Genomic DNA, 19,982 nt, shown 5'->3' with positions numbered 1-19,982 from the left:
TTTTGTTTTACCGTGTATCATTTTTTTTCCAGTGTAGTCCGTATCCATACCTACAACTTTGCCGAAGACACCAAATCGATCAAAAAAAATCCTTCAAAAGATATAGATTTTTGAATTTTCGTACATTATTTTTGTATGGAAAATTGTAAGGACAAACTAATGATGCAAAAATGGCTTCTTTGGGCATACCTAAAGCATAATAAAAGTTTCAGCCGGATTGAAAAATACAAAAATTAAAAGTAAAAAAAAGATCATTTGTTGATTTTAAAATGGAACTTAGATTTTTCGTTCTATATTTCGATACCTCCCACTCTCGACGGTCCCTTCAATATCGACGATGAGAGAATCCACTGTACAGTCCAGTCTCGGTTATTCTAAGGCCTTGGCAAAATTTCACTTCGGATTATCGAAACTTCGGATAATCGAATCAAGAAAAAAAAGTTGTCTTATTTTTGATTGTTGAGCTTAAGTACTACTTACTACTCTGAAGTGATTTAAAATTTTCAAATTCAAGATGGCGGCCAAAATGGCGGAGATATTAATAAATAATAATATAATGATATTAATAAAGAACTCGAATTTGAAGTTAAAAGTAAGAAAATAAAAACATACGATAAAAATCGGTTCGTGATTCGATTATCCGAAGTCCCATACAAAACTTCGGATAATCAAGGCTTCGGATAATCGAGTCTGGAATGTGATCAAAATGATTGAATGTCTCCCATTTTATAAAAGTTACTTGTTCGATGTTTCTTAAAGAAAATTTATAGTTTTATGGTAAAAAATACAAACCTTTAGTCAAATAAAAACATGAAAATTGGAAAACCATTTTCGTTTTTTCAAGAGAGTTGCTCATACTAGCTTTGATAAGTAACCATTAGGGTGCTCAGAATATGGGATTTTTCTCAAAGCCTCGCGCCACGAGCTGATTATTGTTCTTTGAGCTATTTTAGGACACTGGGCCAAATATGAGCAAAATTGGTCAACATTTACCCATTGATACTCGAAAGTGGAGTTTGTATGGGAAAAATTGGAAAAAGGTATGTAAAACTCAACTTTTTTATGGTTTGATCAGCACGGTGCGCAATTTCCATCCAAATATTCCCATAAGTGAGATTCTTATTGAAAATTTAATGCTTTACAACTTTGTAGAACAAACCGAAGCTGTAAAACGTGATCTTGAAAAGTTATTAGTGATTTAAAAAAGTCATTTTTGTATGAATAACATTTTTTTCATCAACTTTAGGCTCGGGTATCAATGGGTTAAGCTCAACCAATTTCGCTCAAAATTAGCACAGATGCTTAAAATAACCCAAAAATCCGTTTTCCGCTTGTGGAGCAGGGAGTCATTTTTTTTCTGGGCACCCTAGTAATCATTCCCCCTGACTCAATTTTTGATAAAAAGTGCATACTTTACGTTCATGCTTCCCCTCGAATTAAACATGGGAAACGTGCAATAAAATTTGCAGTGGCCTTATTACCAGTTGAAAAGTTTACGACTTATGAATCATGTTATCTACACTGTGCCTAAAACGTAAAATAAATAAATCTCAAATCACAGATCATGCGTCTCCATTTTTACGTTGGATATAGTTTGCTTTAATGGAGACGCATGGTATTTGATATGTTAATTTTAGAAATTGGTTATAATATGAGGTAATGAAGTAAAGCAACCTAATGGAGATGTAATGGAAATGAAATGACAAATAAGCAAGAAAATATTGAAACATTTCCTTATCTCCTCCTCGCAATAATTTCGCCTCGCGAACATTTCACCGCATAAGTCTCATTTGCTCCGAACTCTCGCTAACCGTGCACTCGCTGGCGACAGCAAGCGGACTCCCGTCAAAAGCCGAATCCCACCATCCATCCATCTGAGCTTGAAGGCAGAGAAACAACACAAACGGCGCATGTTTGACCTTCCACCAAGGTGACCGCATCGCTGGTGGAGAATCGCTGTTTTCACTTGTAGTGCAACCGTGGTTCCGATCGGGTCGCACTTTGAGTGGTTCTCTCCTGCGCTTTTATTGAACAGTTGGTCTTTCCTGGTGGGACACTTTGTTCGATTCTGATTCTTTAAGTGAGTGAAGGTACTGTAAGTGGCCAAGATGTCGAAGCCACAGTCGGACGAGCAGAAGCGCAAACAGATCAGTGTGCGGGGCATTTCGGTGCTGGAGGATGTGAACGAGATCAAGAAGGGTTTCAACCGCCATCTCCATTACACCCTGGTCAAGGATCGCAATGTGGCCACCACGCGTGACTACTACTTTGCCCTGGCGCACACCGTCAAGGACCACCTGGTGTCTCGCTGGATCCGAACTCAGCAGCACTACTACGAACGGGACCCCAAGGTAAGTCAGCTCGGACAACCGGCCATCATCATAATCATCGGTTGGGGTTTGACCTTTAATTGTCTTCTTGTCGGAGCGATAATGACTTGACACAGTTTTGCTCTTCTTGATTTCTTAACCGGCTTAACCCATTTTGATAAGGGATTGACCGCCATTCGCCATTTCTGGAACAAGAAGGCATAAAATTATCACCGAAAGGAAAGTGAAAGCTTAAAATCTTCTAACATTACCTAATTTCTCTGGGTTTTTTTTTTCTCCTTCTCGCCCAATCTCCCTTTCACACTCCCTGTGCGGTGAACTGTCGAGAATCCACACGACTTTGACCACGTTCGTGCTCACGAGAGTGAGAGAATCGAAACCGTTTCACGAAGAGACTACGCCTACTAGTACCTTCGTGCCACACCGGCCATCTTTCCTTCACCAAGAGTAGCGAAAAAAAAAGAACGTCATGTATCCAAGCATGCCGGTCGCAGAATTCGTTGACCCTATGCTGGCTGCGCGATGCTTCTGTCATCCAGCCAAACGGGGAGGGGGCGGAAGGAAATAATTTTCCAATAAAAGATGCTGGCCCCAAGCCGTGCCTACTGCGACCAACCCGATCAAAATTAGAACAGAAAATAAAACAAGAAAATCTTTTTGCAGAACAAACAAGTGGCGCATGTAAATCAGCCGTTCAAGCAATCCAAAAAAAAAAACAAGTTGTTTTCAATCCCGACACCTCAACGGCTCTATTTTTACCCTCACGTTGTCGATGTCGCCGTACTCGGGTGAAGAGTCCCAAACCGGGTGTGAATTCCGTCTAACTCCGTCCGAGTGACACATTTTGTCTGGCGGTTCGGCACGCGATAATCGCTCCTCATCTGTCCCACCAACACAGTCGCTTTTAGCAAGTCATCTTTTTTGAGTTTGCGAAAAAAAAAAATATCGGGAACAATCGCGTAAAATTCAAGGTCAACGCACCACCCCCAGAATTGCGGAGCGGGGAATTTGGGAAGGGCAAAAGGACAAAGCGATGAAGTTGTAGTCATCTGATATGGCCCCGGCTGGAAGGGAAGGGGACACGTTGCGTAACTTGAAGCCGACCCGGCACGCGTGTTTTTTTTTCCAAAACTGGAAGGGTTTTGATGAAGAGAGGTGTCCTTGGAATTTATGGATGTCATTACTGGCTATTAATGGGAAGTTACTGTTTGCTTTTACTGGGTCGTCAAACATATGTCAAGACATTTAATTGTATGTTTTTGTACAATAATCGAAGACATTCGTTCACAATTTACAATATTTTAATGATATCTGTGATCGCATGGTGAATTGTAACATTTCATTGCTCAACCTTTCTGCTACATACAGAAAAGATTTTTGTTTGACTTCGTACAAGAGCAAACAGTTATTTTCAAATGATTATAATTTACGTTCATGTTTTGTGATCGAATATTTATAGAAGAACAGTTAATGTTTTTTTCCTTCGTGTATTCCTTTTAAACGAACAATCTTTTTATTGCTGTTAGAAGTTAAATGAAATATTTTCCTTGGTGAATTTGACTTGAAAATCAATTCAATTATTTTGAGGTTTTGGAAAATTTATTCATATTTTTTCCAGGATGCTTTGAATTTCTTAACGAATTTAAATATTAATTAAGCCTTGCTTTGCACTTTGCTTTAAATATATTAATTCCAGGAAATGCTTGTCCAGTTATTTTTCTTTAGAATCTGTAACTATTTTCAAATCTTTAGCTCTTATGGTAGCACCATTTATTTTTGATTAATAGTTACCTTTCTCATGCTTTGAAATATTTTTTTTCTCTATGAGTAAAACAAAATTTCATTCTTCAAGTAATTTTCAAAATTAAGGTAGGAAACAAAAAAAAACAAAAAAAATCTTAGTTTATTACAAACATAACTTAGGATGTTTTGCATTTATTTTGTGAGTAAAGGAAGTGTGCATTTTATATTAATTCTTCATCTTAAGAAATTAAGATTGACGGACAAATTTGTACAGTCCGCTCTCCCAAAATTTCACTTCGAATAATCAAATCACGATTTTTTTAAACAAAATTTGGGTCTCTGATCTAAAATATGTTATTTTACGGATAATCAGGTTTTGAAGTTGATTAATCTAAAAAAATTAAAAAGTTAACCTTATGAACACAAATTGATAACCAATATCATACAATGAAATATTTTTGCTCATGAAAAATTGCTTATCAATATATTGTAATTTCTGTTAATTGTCAATGATTACAAGAAAGCGAGCTAGTATGTATATTAAATTGATAAATCGATTGGAAATGTGTTGAATCGATTTCAATAGATTTTCAAAAAAAAGTGTTGATTTATTATACAGTCCAGACTCGATTATCCGATAGCTTTGGCAAAATTTCACTTCGGATAATGAAAACTTCGGATAATCGCATAACAAAAAAAAAATAAATCACATTTTTGATTGTCTTGCTTAAATATGTCCCCTAAACTACTCTAAAGTGATTTAGGATTTTTAAATTCAAGATGGTGGCCAAAATGGCGTGATGAAATGTTGAAAAAATGCATTTTTCAACTTGATAGGCAATAAACCGTTTAAATTTGACTAAAATGGGGTCGAATTCGAATTTGACTAAAAGGACTAAAAATAAAATCTGGAGTGTTTTAAAAGGTTCAATAAACTTTTTCTTATTTTTGCTTTTTGGATGTTGTTGAAACCGCCTTGAGTCAGGGGTACAGTTCAGACTCAATTATCCGAAGACGATCACGAAAAAAAACTTTTATTTCTGGTTATCGAAGTTGACGAAGTATGACCACTAAACTACTCTAAGGGGATTTAGAGTTTTGAAAGCCAAGATGGCGGCCAAAATGGCGATGGTGAAATATTAAGTGATTTAATAGGGAATCAACCATTTAAACTTGACTAAAATGGGGTCGCAGATTTGTTGTTAAAACTAAGAAAAGAAAAAAAATATATTGCGGTTCATGATTCGTAAATCCAAAGTACAAAGAATAACCTTCAGATAATCGAGTCTGGACTGTTTTAAGAACACCCAAAAAGCAAAAAAAAAGTTTGTTTATTGGACATTTTCAACAAAAATAAGCTCCAAAAATTAAAATGCTAATTTCAATAGATGGTGACATTTGGTGCCAGCTCAATGAAATTGTACTTGTTTCCAAGGAGAGGTATTACTTGTTACCATTATTCGCTGCAAATATTTTGATTTGCTGACATGAAAGTTTGATAACAATCTATTTATAACAAGGTCCAATTACCACATTATCATGCCATTAATATTCATAAAACACATTTCACCCCCGCACTTCACACGAGCGGCGCGAAGGCTCTGAAACCACGTTTCCAACAATGAAAACAAACCCCCAAAGGTCACCTCTACGCGCCAAACACTGTCGTCCCCACACTTGAGCCGGCCTTTTTCCAAACAAAACCAACAAGTGGCGCTGCGCGCCAATCCAATGTAATCCAGATATAGTCACTCTCTTAGCCTTCTTTTTTTTTGCAAAACAATGCCAACCACCTGTTCCTGTGTGCAGTGTGCTCTAGAACCAGTCACAGCGCCTGCTGCGTTCAGCGTGAGCATGTCAATGATGTCACCACTTGAAGTGACGGGTTGAAATAATCACAGCTTAGTCATTTTTTTTTTGGCGAAAATATTTTTGTTTGCGAATTCTTCGTCGCGACATTTGAAAATATTTAATTTTGTTGGCATCTAAAATCGACAAACATTGCGATAAGCGATCCCACTTTACCCTATTCGGCCTAAATTGGAACACTTTAGAATTGCAAGGGTAGAACGCGACGCTGCGCATCGCCTGCCAAGATCATGTGTTTTGCGTCACGTGATCGGCTCTGCTTGACAAGTTCGACCTGGTATGAGGCGTCGTCGCGACGCTTCAGGCGGGTTGCTTGGATTTCTGCACAAGTTTGGAGGTGCTCCACTGAAAACAGGTTTTTAAAATGCACCAAGCGTGATTGTTTTTTGCGCTGCAAAAACATAAACCCTCAACTGCATGGTGGCGACCACCCGGCGACCACGTGAGCACGGCGTGAGACGTGCTGACAGTTTGCCGCCCGCCAACACACGCACCCCAAATTCGGGCCTATTAATAGCGCCCGTAGTGATATTGCCCCGTTGGAGAATGCCTTTCAAAAGTCCTCTACGGCGAAATTTGAGGCGGGCGCGTTCGGGATCAACCGTTTGAATTAAAGCGAGTGGAAAAAAGCGCGTTACTGACGACAAGAAGAAGACTAATAGCCGGGCGCGACAACAACAATATGGTGGCGAAATGAGGACACAATTGACCAAACAATGGTCGCGCCGACAACCCCAGACGCCGAAAGGTCAATTGATAAACCCCTTTGCGACGAGATTATTCTCAATGAGTCGCGCGGCCTTCTTGGATGCGCCGGGAAGTGATTAGAAGCGCTGGGTTGACACCATGTCAAAAGGGACGACGCGCGCGCGCCAGTTTCGAAAACTATAAACACACACTGTGCATTAATTATGCGAATCAACTGATAAGCCGAGCGGTTTGAGGTTAGGTTGGAACCGGGATGTTTTAATTTCTACTTTCTAGAATATAGACATCGCACGATAATTACAGAATATATAGTTGGAAACGCCGTAATCAGTGGCGTCCATTGTTTTGCTCTTGGCTGAAACTAAACAGAAAACAGCTGTCGAAGGATTATTGCCATGCCGTCATGGAAAATTAAACTTCTAGAAATAAACTTGTTTTGATCGAATTGGAAGGCTGATAATCCTGTTAAGATTGTGCAATTGCAAGTTGTAGTGCTGACTCACTAGTCTGCTGAATTTGAACAAAACTAAATTTAATTATTAATGCTTTAACATAACTTTAGATATGTCCAAACACTTGTTGTGCTGTGATAAAGATTTAAATACAGCTCAAAATAAATATAACAAAGATCCCAATTATGTTTTACATGAAAAAAAAAAAAAACATTTAATGTGGAGTTTTTTACCACAAATGTAAATATTTAAATTTTTATATTATTTTTTTCAATTCGATTTCCTTTATAAACAATTTAAAATTATAGTAAAAAATCGGGCGATAATAATCATATTTATTAAAATATAGTATTCGAAAGCCAGACTGTTTCTTTGAAGGATCGATTCCCAGCGCTTTGATATGGTCTACAAATTTGTTTCTCGGATCAAAACCTATAATTTAACTTGAGAATAAGATCATTTATTTGAGTTTTAAGATTTATGTCCTAACAAGATGTAAAATGTAGTAATTAATTCAAAATACAATACAAATTTCGAATTAAAATCATAACCACTAAACCTTAACCAAATGGGCTCAAATTTTCTAGGTAGATTTTGGGAACAAGGAAGAACGAAATTCGAATAAACAGCCCCCACAAACTTTTACAGAAATGAAAATCCATCCAAAAATAACTTTGTCACAGTTGTATTTTTTTTTTAATTTAGGCCGTTGCAAATATTTTTCAAAGTTTATGTCGCCCCCTCCCTTCAAAATTTGTTCGAAAAATCAGGGGGCAAAAACAGATTTTTTCAAAAAACTTCATAATTTTAATTAAAATAGAAGTCAAAGCAACAATCTAAAAGGCATTGATAATCATATTTAGCATGTTTAGACTGGATTATAAATATTTGGAATTGTTATGACCGCAGCAACGCAAAAAAAAAAATCACAAAAAATAAAATTTCCGTTAACACTTTGATATTTTGGAAACTAATGATTGCAAAACAACTGGACAGGTGTATAATGCATTTAAAACACTTTTTTAATTCAAATGTTGAAACCATGGCTCGTAATTTCAATTTACGAAAGCCAGACTGTTTCTTTGAAGGATCGATTCCCAGCGTTTTGATATGGTCTACAAATTTGTTTCCCGGATCAAAACCTATAATTTAACTTAAGAATAAAATCATTTATTTGAGTTTTAAGATTTATGTCCTAACAAGATGTAAAATGTAGTAATTAATTCAAAATACAATACAAATTTCGAATCAAAACCATAACCACTAAACCTTAATCAAATGGGCTCAAATTTTCTAGATAGATTTTGGGAACAAGGAAGAACGAAATTCGAATTAACAGCCCCCACAAACTTTTACAGAAATGAAAATCAATCCAAAAATAACTTTGTCACAGTTGTATTTTTTTTTTTAATTTAGGCCGTTGCAAATATTTTTCAAAGTTTATGTCGCCCCCTCCCTTCAAAATTTGTGCGAAAAATCAGGGGGCAAAAACAGATTTTTTCAAAAAACTTCAAAATTTTAATTAAAATAGAAGTCAAAGCTGAAAACAATCTAAAATGCATTGATAATCATATTTAGCATGTTTTGACTGGATTATAAATATTTGGAATTGTTACAGTCATCCCACATATTCGGAACGGTTTCCAGATCGGCCAATGTTCAAAAAATCATAGCAAATCGAGAATTGAACTTAATGATTTGCTTTACCTTCATTTGAAAGCTTTTCTGGCGATTTTTCGAATGCTGTATCGAACATCTGCAATTTTTAACTTTTATATGAAGTTTTTGAAGAATTACTTTGACCCTTGAAATCCACAAATTTGGAACACTTTTTTCTTACTTTTTTCTCCAGGAGTACATATTTATTAACAAATAATTACTTCACACACTGAAACCAATGAAACTCAAGCTCAGTGATGTTTTATACATGGTTTGATAACTTTTTTTTGTGAAAATATCAGTTAAATTTAGGTGTTCCACAATTGTGGGAGGCACAATAACATCCCACAATTATGAAACAGGCCATTTGGAGGCAGTGTTTTGCTGCTCTGGACAAAATAGTCTTGGAATGAAGTTTTTTGTTCAAAAAGTACTACTTTTACTAGTGAAATAGCAAGATAATGTCCAAATGAAGGTTCTAAAAATAGTAAGGTCGATAGAAAAGCTACTTTTGACATGCTATTGACAAATTATCATAAAAGTGTGCCGAATTTGTGGGTGTTCCGAATATGTGGGATGACTGTATGACCGCAGCACCGCAAAAAAAAAAATTTCACAAAAAATAAAATTTCCGTTAACACTTTGATATTTTGGAAACTAATGATTGCAAATCAACTGGACAGGTGTATAATGCATTTTAAAACACTTTTTTAATTCAAATGTTGAAACCATGGCTCGTAAAATCAATTTTTCAACTTTTTCTTTTACCCCCTTCCCCCTCGACTTTGGTCAGAGGCGAGGGACAAAAACTTTAAAAGATATTTGCAACGGCCTAAATTAAGGTGTCTTAAACCGGAATGTAAACATTCGTCACCATATTATTAAAAAAAATTTGGAAATAAAAACCATGACATCTACTAATTATCAGCATTTAAATTTGGACCTTTACAATTTTTGAAAAATTACATGATTTTAAAATCATTTAAATTAGTTTTTTTTTTATTTTTACATATTTTTTCATATCTTGCATTAAAGCTAGGTTTACAAAATCGAAATAAAATTAATTCTTTCGATTGGAATTTGAGAAGAAGTAAATAATTAATTTTTTTATCGCTTTACTTTTATATAAACTAGGCCTTTGCAAATATTTTACAAAGTTTATGTCAGAACGCATTTCCTCTGTAGTCTGTACTGTTCAACTTAAAAAAAAAAAAACTTTTATTTTATTAAATTTGATGCCATAGCAAATTTTATTTCAAGTTTTTTGTAAACCCCCTCCCCCCATACCCCTTAAAAATTTCTCGAAAAAGTATCAACAATCAATTCTCACTTACTTATTGGTTGTTTTTAAAAAGTAATCTAGAATTCTAGAGTAGTCACTTGGCTAGAGCTAGTAATTTTTCTTGGCATAAAAAAAAATTATCGGATTTTCTTCGCAATTTCACGGTACTCTAACATCTGCAAAAAAATGTATTATTAATATTGGGTACATGAAAGTTCATGATAAAGTAAGAATTAGTTCAGTGTATTGTGTATTGCAATAAAGTTAAGGCAAAATAAATGCATTCTACACTAGTTCAGTTGTTTTGCTATCATTAGTTTAAAAAAATTAAGATTTGACGACAACATAAAATTTAGCGAAAAAAAAAACTTTTTGGGGTACTGTACATCGGAATTTTGAAACAAAAATTATCGCATAATGCTTCATAAAACATAACGGTTATGCAATCAAATATTTGTAAAATATCAATAAATTCTTTGAAATATATTTTATGAAAACTTTTACATTTCATACCGATCTATGATGAAATTAATAATTTGTAAAAATATATACTTTTTATTAAAAGTGTATAAAAAAGCTTTTCTTATCTATTCTGGAGAGTTTACAATCGATTTAACAAGTGTTTTCCATGAATATTTCAGTTTTATTCAAACAACTTTTTTTCCCACTGATTTTTTGAGGAAATTTTGAAGGGGAGGGGGAACAGAAACTTGGTAAAATCTTGTAACTTTTTGAACCACAATATATTTTTTTAACTCAGACTGTTGTGACGACGAATTTCGGATCAACTAAAGAAAGTTTTTGCAGCAGCTACATCGATTCTGTTCTTAGCCGCAGCTCAAAGCTGAAACAATTTATTGTTATTATTGTAGAGCAAAATAGGTTAATAATCAAATTCTCACATTAAGTCTTCCTCTGTAGGTGCAATCCTTATCGTTCGACCACAACAATTGCTGCTGGTGCTGGTTTGCCCTATCACACAAGTATTGTTATTAAATTGCTTTTTGAGGATCACTTGTTTGAGCACATCAGGATTAATTAAATTAATCAACGTTTATCTGGAATCCACTTTTAATGTCTATGTGTCTCCGGTATTTGTTTGTTTTCCTTTTCCCATGTTTCTCTAGCGGGTTAGACGTTTGGCAATTGTAGAATACTCTCCCAAAGGGTCTAATCTCGCTAAAGAAGTGTCGTTTGATCTTTCCCGTACTGCCAGCAACCGCAATATAAACGTAGACGAAAATCGAATAAAAGTGATCAAGTTTGAATTAAATCCCGTTGTATATGGTGGCTTTAATCCAGAATTTTTGATTTCTGGATTTTAGGACCGATTTTTTGGAAAAAAAATAAAAACAAACTTTGTAGGACTGTACCAAGCTCATGATTACTCAGAACATTAAATAAAAATCGAAACTTACGGAAAAATCGCTATTGAAAATTCAAATGCTCTTGTTTCGTCCTATTAAGCTCATAATTGGGATTTGGGTTCAGTACGCCGGCCAATTTTGTATTTTTTTTGTTATACAAAAGTCCGCTAGCTTCTGCGAAATTCTGGAATCACGTGTTCTATTGAAGATTTGCCTACGGTTTGAAATGGGACACCTTTGCCGCCAGGTTTGCCCGATACGCGCCAGAGCTCTTGCGTGAAACTGTAACAATTCGCTTCAAGGGCAAGAAAAAGGTCAAAGCTTTCCATTTTTCTTTTTGGGATCAGAATCTCTGTTACACAATCTCCACCACCACGCTCATTATGCAAAAGAAGTTAAATAAATTGTGTTAATTAATTCGATTTTTCTTTTTCCCTTGGTCCATTAGCGCGTGTACTACCTCTCGCTGGAGTACTACATGGGTCGTTCGCTGCAAAACACCATGATCAACCTGGGCATCCAGACGTCCTGCGACGAGGCCATGTACCAGATGGGTCTGGACATTGAGGAGCTGGAGGACCTCGAGGAGGACGCCGGTCTCGGAAACGGCGGTTTGGGTCGGTTGGCCGCGTGCTTCCTCGACTCGATGGCCACCCTTGGCATGCCCGCTTATGGTTATGGTAATGTCGCTTAATGATTGTTAGCGAATACATTGAAGCCTAATTGTTTTTCATGTTTGTAGGTATCCGCTACGAGTACGGTATCTTCGCCCAGAAGATAAAGAACGGCGAGCAGGTTGAGGAGCCCGACGATTGGCTGCGTTACGGAAACCCGTGGGAGAAGGCCCGCCCGGAGTACATGATTCCGATTCACTTTTACGGCCGCGTGATCGACACGCCCGAGGGCAAGAAGTGGGTCGATACGCAGACCGTGTTCGCGATGCCGTACGACAACCCGATCCCCGGATACGGCAACAACGTGGTCAACACGCTGCGTCTGTGGTCGGCCAAGTCGCCGGTTGACTTCAACCTGAAGTTCTGTGAGTGCTGAGTTGACGTTCAGTTGAAGATTTTGTTTACTAATGTTTTGGTTTTACAGTCAACGATGGTGACTACATCCAGGCCGTGCTGGACCGTAACTTGGCGGAGAACATCTCGCGAGTTTTGTACCCGAACGATAACTTCTTCGAGGGCAAGGAACTGCGTCTGAAGCAGGAGTACTTCATGTGCGCTGCCACTCTGCAAGACATCGTGCGCCGTTACAAGGCGTCCAAGTTCGGATCGCGTGCCGCCGTGCGCACCTCGTTCGATGACTTCCCGAACAAGGTTGCCATCCAGCTGAACGATACCCATCCCTCGTTGGCGATCCCCGAGTTGATGCGCATTCTCGTTGACGACGAGAAGCTGTCCTGGGAACAGGCCTGGGATGTGGTCACTCGCACGTGTGCCTACACCAACCACACCGTTCTTCCGGAAGCCCTCGAGCGTTGGCCGGTTTCGCTGCTGCAGTCGATTCTGCCTCGTCACCTGGAGATCATCTACCACATCAACTTTTTGCATTTACAAAATGTGGAGAAGCACTTCCCCGGAGACTGGGACAAAATGCGTTCCCTGTCGCTCGTTGAGGAGGACGGAGACAAGCGCATCAACATGGCCAACTTGTCGATCGTGGGTTCGCACGCCGTCAACGGTGTCGCCGCCATCCACTCGGAGATCATCAAGAAGGACATCTTCCGTGACTTCTTCGCCATGTGCCCGGAAAAGTTCCAGAACAAGACCAACGGTATCACGCCGCGTCGTTGGCTGCTGCTGTGCAACCCCGGTCTGTCCGATCTGATCGCCGAGAAGATCGGTGACGAATGGCCCGTCCATCTGGAGCAGCTGACCAAGCTGAAGGCCTTCGCCAAGGATCCCACATTCCAGCGCGCCGTCGCCAAGGTCAAGCAGGAGAACAAACTGAAGCTGGCCCAGCTGCTGGAGAAGGACTACGGAGTCAAGGTGAACCCGGCTTCGATGTTCGACATCCAGGTCAAGCGTATCCACGAGTACAAACGTCAGCTGCTCAACTGTCTGCACATCATCACCCTGTACAACCGCATCAAGCGCGATCCGACCGCCAACTTCACCCCGCGTACGATCATGATCGGTGGCAAGGCCGCCCCAGGATACTACATCGCCAAGCAGATCATCAAGCTGATCTGCTCCGTCGGAAACGTCGTCAACAACGATCCGATCGTCGGCGACAAGCTGAAGGTCATCTTCCTCGAGAACTACCGCGTGACCCTGGCCGAAAAGATCATGCCGGCCGCCGATCTGTCCGAGCAGATCTCGACCGCCGGTACCGAAGCTTCCGGAACCGGAAACATGAAGTTCATGCTGAACGGTGCCTTGACCGTGGGAACGCTGGACGGCGCCAACGTCGAGATGGCCGAGGAAATGGGCAACGACAACATCTTCATCTTCGGTATGACCGTCGACGAGGTCGAGGAGCTGAAGAAGAAGGGCTACGACGCCACGCACTACTACAACACGAACCAGGACATTAAGCAGTGCGTCGACCAGATCCAGGGTGGATTCTTCAGCCCGGGCAACCCGCACGAGTTCCAGGACATTGCCAACGTGCTGATGAAGTACGACCGTTACTATCTGTTTGCCGACTACGAATCGTACCTCAAGACCCAGGATGAGGTGTCCGCTGTGTATCAGGTAAGTGCGGAGTACGGTGCAGTTAATCGGTGATTCGCCGGGTTATTTTGAGGTTAGCTTTTGCTAGTCTGCTTTTTGTCATCCTGAGAAGGTGGTAATAACAGAGTCTGAAAACAATGCCAACTGATTTTCGCTCTTTTGGGCGCAAATGAAAGGTAACGATGGCTAGAAAAGCATCTATGTTGCGAGGACTCCAATTTAGCCACGTTGGGCCCTGGGAATCGTTTCCAAAGGAACAAGGTTTCTGGTAAACGTGGTTCCATAAGTTTTGTTATATTTTGATATTGATAAATTCTTTATAAACTAATAAATTCTCTGGAAATACCAGTTATTCTCTCCGGAGCCGGTTAAAAACCAATTGGATCATAATTGGGCACTTCGAATCCGGATCCAGGTATCCTAGAAGAAGCTTAATAGCCATGTTGGTACAAGCCTATCATGTGGCATATCAAACCTCATGAAACCATGCGCCATCTGAAAAAAGTAAAAATAAAACGGGACCATATCTGGCTACTCCAACACCGGTTTCGGTCCAACGTCGAAGTTTGCAGCCGAGAATGGCAAATTGGCCTCTTCCCAGGTATCCATAATCGGTCCTGGAGTAGCCAGATATGGTTCAATAGGCTTTTTACTGCTATTAATAACAATTCGGCCGCTGTCTGATACCCGGAACTTGTTTTCAAAGCAATTTAAAATAAATAGATTTCTTATAAAATGTCCTAAACGTTAGAGTGGTTTAGGTGGTCTACATGATTTGGTTTGGTAAAAAATACAATTACAGGGTAACACAATATAAACATAATTTACAACACGTTAGAAATTATTATTTTAGGTTCTAGGAAACGAATTCGTGTCCTTTCCCATTAAAAAGTCGCCATTATATGAAACCATCACAAAGCAAAAAGTTTACAATCGATTTCTCAGCTTTTTACAGATGTCATTTTCAAGTAAAGTGAAGTAATGCTGTTTTTTTTATTTTGAATTTAAAATTTTTCCAGGGACCAGAACGAATTTTCCCAGATATTAGATACATTTGATTACAAAGCTTTATAATCTGAGTCGAGTATCAACATGCTTTCTAAATTTTCCAAATTCAAAATCAATAAAAAATCGTTTTTTCAGAGAATTGAAAATAGCTGGAAATGGCTATCATCTAAATTTAAAACTTGGATAAAGCAAAAATAATTAACAACATGTATGCAAATATTATACAATGTTTGTGCCTTCATTTTTGAAAAAAAAATCTCATATAAATGAAAGAAGAGTAATTTTTAAAAGAATTAACATTAGTTAGAATATGTTTACTAGCTAAAATTTGTACTTTTGCTTTGACCAAAAGAGTAATTTTGCATCATTATTACGTTCATACTAACCTACATACAATTTTGTTCCGTACAAAAAAGCCAAAAAAAAAAAACAATTCAAAAATTGGTACCGCCATCTGGGCGAATCGGGATTACAGTCTGAATAGGGACAGCAGTGTTTAGAGCACATAAGAGCAATTCCATGTCAAATAGGGAATCGGTTGTACCCGACCCTCTCCGATTTCAATGAAACTTTGTAGACATGTTATCCTAGGCATATATAAGCCATTTTTGTGTTTATGGAGCCAGTTAAACTCGAAAATGACATTTGAGAAGGGCGTAAGTGTTTTAAATATTTTTGTATTTTGTAATTTAAATATTGCTGTATCTCGAAGCCGTTGCATCGTATCGAAAAGTGGTCAAAGACAAACTTGTAGGAAATTTGACGGGCTTTCCGAAAAAAAATACACTGAAATAAAAAAACACTCCACTTTTATGAGATTTTTTAATTTTGAAGTTTAAAAGTCCAATTTGAGGGTGAGCCCACGATTTTTCTTCGTTCAAAATTTTTGTGAAAATAGCCTAAGATGTTACAAAAAGACTCACGAAAAATGCAGGATGGAGCAACTCACCTAAAAAAATACAAAAATCATTTACTGAAACTGTTTTTTTGAAAAGTGCTCTAAACGTCAAAATTTTCAAAAACCGAACACGAGAGTCGATTTTCCAGACAATTTTACATAAAAGTCTCCATATTGACCATTGTCCTAAGTCCAATCCTTGTAAGTTACAGCGGTTTCAAAAATAAAAATGTTGAAAATATAGGTTTTTTGATGGTTTTTCGCAATTTCTATATGACAGACTTGATTTTTCAGTCTCGAAAATATTTTTACCGGAAAGCTCTCCAATTTTCCATAAATTTGTCTTTAAACACTTTTCAATTGGATGCATGGGCTTACAGATATAAGCTAATTTACTATCTAGGTTATTATACTACACTGAATAAATATTATGTTTTCATTTATGAGCAATGTAATTAGCTTATATCAAGCCCATACATCCAATTGAAATGTGGTCAAAGACAAACTTATGGGAAATTGGACGAGCTTTCCGATTAATATTTTTAAGACTGAAAAATCAAGTCTGTCATATAGAAATTGCGAAAAACCATCAAAAAACCTATTTTTTCAACATTTTTATTTTTAAAACCGCTGTAACTTCACATGGATTGGACTTAGGACAATGGTCAATATGGAGACATTTATGTAAAATTGTCTGGAAAATCGACTCTCGTGTTCAGTTTTTGAAAATTATGACGTTTAGAGCACTTATCAAAAAAAAAAAACACAGTTTCAGTAAATGATTTTTGTATTTTTTTAGGTGAGTTGCTCCATCCTGCATTTTTCGTGAGTCTTTTTGTAACATCTTAGGCTATCTTAACAAAAATTTTGAACGAAGAAAAATCGTGGGCTCACCCTCAAATTAGACTTTTAAACTTCAAAATTAAAAAATCTCATAAAAGTGGAGTGTTTTTTTATTTCAGTGTATTTTTTTTCGGAAAGCCCGTCAAATTTCCTACAAGTTTGTCTTTGACGACTTTTCGATACGATGCAACGGCTTCGAGATACAGCAATATTTAAATTACAAAATACAAAAATATTTAAAACACTTACGCCCTTCTCAAATGTCATTTTCGAGTTTAACTGGCTCCATAAACACAAAAATGGCTTATATATGCCTAGGATAACATGTCTACAAAGTTTCATTGAAATCGGAGAGGGTCGATTGAGTTTGTATTTAAAAAAAGCCTTAAACACATAATTTAAAGTTTTAGCATGTAACCAAAATTGAAAAATATTGTTTTAATTACTGAAATTATCATCTTTTGAGTTAAATAACAACATGGTTATTAATCATTTGGCAGTGTTTCAAGTTTTTGAGCAAATTGTTATCTTCCAAATTGGCTAAATGTAGTAAACCCATTTTTTTTTTCATTCAGTTGAAGAACCAAATCTAAAAGCAACATTTTTTTTGTTTCTCTTCATGGGGTATTCACCTAAATGTGATTTTTTTTGCGAGTAGAGGTCATGATCAGGCTTGAAAAAAATCTAAAATATTTTTCCCGCTTTTTTCTCGGAGTGACCATGCTGACTTATAGATCAAATGAAAACCTTATTTACTGATTCAAAGGTCTCAGGAACTAAACGCTCACAGCTGAAAATATTTTTTTATGATTTTTATTGGCATATCCAAAAATGGTGTATTTCCACAAGATTCCGAGGGATGATGTTTTAAAAGAAAATATCGAATTTCGGACGTTTTGGAATATGAATTGAACATAAAGCACCGCGCGTCACCATCAATATGTACTTGGAATTTATTTTGATGGATCAGCATCGTACTTACCGAAATCCGATAATTTAATTGGACAATTTAGTTGGAAATAAGAATGTTGATGAGCAATATAGTTAGTTTGGTTTCAAAATATTCTGAGATTTTGACCGGTCATTAACACTGTTTTAAATAAATAAATACAAAAATTGAGTTTGATTACAAAACTATATGAAATTGAGAACTATCCACTAACATTTTTTTTCTTGAATCCCTCTCCAAACCACAGAACCAGTCCAAGTGGCTCGAGATGTCGATCAACAACATCGCGTCCAGCGGCAAGTTCTCCAGTGATCGCACAATCGCCGAGTACGCGCGCGAAATCTGGGGCGTCGAGCCGTCGTGGGAGAAGCTGCCCAACCCGGGCGAGTACAAGTAAACGTCGTCCCTATCGTCGTCGTGTATCGTCGTGTCCACGTGCAGCTTAAAACTGCCACTGCCACCGTGCAAACAAATTTAACACTCAAAAAACACTAAAGAAAAACAAAAAACAAATCTACTTCAAAAACATCTACATACTACAAAATTCGGCGTCCAAACCGCGTTCTAGTTGTGTTGTTTCTCATTTTTAAAACAAAAAAAAATCTAAATTGTGTGTCTGTATCGGGCTTACACCTCTAATTGTGCGGGAAAACATTCGCAACCTTGCAGCTGCAATGTTCTCGAATATGTTTGTAATCGTTAAAGCACGAACGCAAAACAAAACAAAAACACTAGTTAATTGAAATCCTTACAAAAAAAAATGCAATGAGAAAAAATGTTAGGAGAAGAAGAAGTGAAAATTGTTATTAAATATGTCCCCTAGATGTAGTAAAATGCATGAAAAATGAAACAAACAACACATAGTGAAGAACACACACACAATAATAACACACATAATAAAAGAAGAAGAAAAATCACTCGATTATGTAATAATCACGGCGGAAACATTGAGATTAGGGTGCCATTTTATCTAGATATTATAAATGCTTTTTTTTCCTTTTTACCTGTTTACTGCAAACGGCTATGCAAAAAGAGAGAGAGAAAAAAAATAGAAAAAAAACAAACCGCAGCATACAAAACAATGATATTTGAGACTATAATAGAGGAAAAATGCAGCAAAACTAGGTTCGATGAAAAGAAAAAAAAAACAAATTGTTTACTAACGCACTCCATGTGACTAAATAGGTGAGCTACGAGCAAAGCCGAAATCATAGAGAAAAGAAGAAGACGAAAACAAAAGAAACTAACCCATAATATTCTGTTGCAAAATTGGAGCATCTTACTGTTAATAATATTATTTCCTTTATTTTTTACGAAATAAATAAATAAATTGGAGTTACCAAAAATGAAGCGTTTTACTATTACTACTTGAAATGATGATACACATCCCAATCCAGCAAAATTACCAGTTTTTGAAACAATAATATGTAATTTACAAAAGAAGGTTTAAAATCCCTCCTTTTTGTGCGATTTTGTGTCAAACAACCTGTAATTTTTGAAGAAGAACTGGATGATTCTCATCAATTTCTGAGGAATATCACTTTTTACACATTATTTTTTTTTAGAAAAAAATACAAAATATATAATTTTCAACTGACGATATTTCGAAAACTGTTGGTTCGATTTTCAATGTTTAAAAAGTAATCTGTAGTTACATTTTCTTTTCTTTTCAATCAAAATAATTTCCAAATTTATAAATCATGCATAGCTATTGAAAAGGTTTACAAAAGATAATTTTCCTTATTTCATATTTTATACCAGATTTCAAAATTTTAAAATTATTTTGATTTTTTGATTATACTCATTTTTTAAACATTTAAATCGAATCAACAGTTTTCAACAGTGACATTTGAAAAAAATCATTTCCATTTTCAATTCTCACAGAGTTTTTCTATGAAATTTCATCCGCAAATAAAACATGTTTTTTTCATGGGTGGCTTTCCTTCATAAAGTATTAAAAAAGTAATCTGCCCATAATTGAAAATTCGGCAACGCGTTTTAGTGTTTGTCACCAAATCTTCGTCAAGGCAATTTCCCATAAGAGTGGCATATGTAGTCGTTTGGTTTTTCGCATCGGCAGCTAAATCTAAACATTATTTTAGTATAATTCAAGTTTCAGCAGATGCGTTGGAACATCCTCTACCACCTGGTGCTAATTACTCGTGTTTGCCAAAAGTGGACATTAATCGA

General features: G+C 36.9%; 1 protein-coding gene across 1 annotated transcript; it reads left to right on the top strand.

The window, feature by feature from the left end:
* The first annotated feature begins 1,920 nt into the window (after positions 1 to 1,920).
* Positions 1,921 to 19,142, top strand: LOC120412462 (glycogen phosphorylase). Its single transcript, XM_039572936.2, has 5 exons — positions 1,921 to 2,351; positions 11,859 to 12,090; positions 12,153 to 12,449; positions 12,509 to 14,115; positions 18,040 to 19,142. Exons 1-5 carry the CDS (start codon positions 2,109 to 2,111, stop codon positions 18,187 to 18,189), a joined length of 2,529 nt encoding a protein of 842 aa, XP_039428870.1. The 5' UTR covers positions 1,921 to 2,108; the 3' UTR covers positions 18,190 to 19,142.
* Positions 19,143 to 19,982: the final 840 nt, after the last annotated feature.

The sequence above is a fragment of the Culex pipiens genome, chromosome 2, assembly GCF_016801865.2.
Source record: "Culex pipiens pallens isolate TS chromosome 2, TS_CPP_V2, whole genome shotgun sequence".
NCBI lineage: Eukaryota > Metazoa > Arthropoda > Insecta > Diptera > Culicidae > Culex > Culex pipiens.
Note: the sequence above shows the minus strand (reverse complement) of the source record. Positions and strands in the feature narration are given on the sequence as shown.

What these genes read in the sequence shown, in the direction of transcription:
- LOC120412462 (XM_039572936.2), top strand. Translation starts at nt 2,109, where the DNA reads ATGTCGAAGCCACAGTCGGACGAGCAGAAGCGCAAACAGATCAGTGTG. An exon ending in CATGCCCGCTTATGGTTATG is followed by an intron (nt 12,091 to 12,152) that starts GTAATGTCGCTT and finishes TCATGTTTGTAG; the next exon opens with GTATCCGCTACGAGTACGGT. An exon ending in AGGTGTCCGCTGTGTATCAG is followed by an intron (nt 14,116 to 18,039) that starts GTAAGTGCGGAG and finishes TCCAAACCACAG; the next exon opens with AACCAGTCCAAGTGGCTCGA.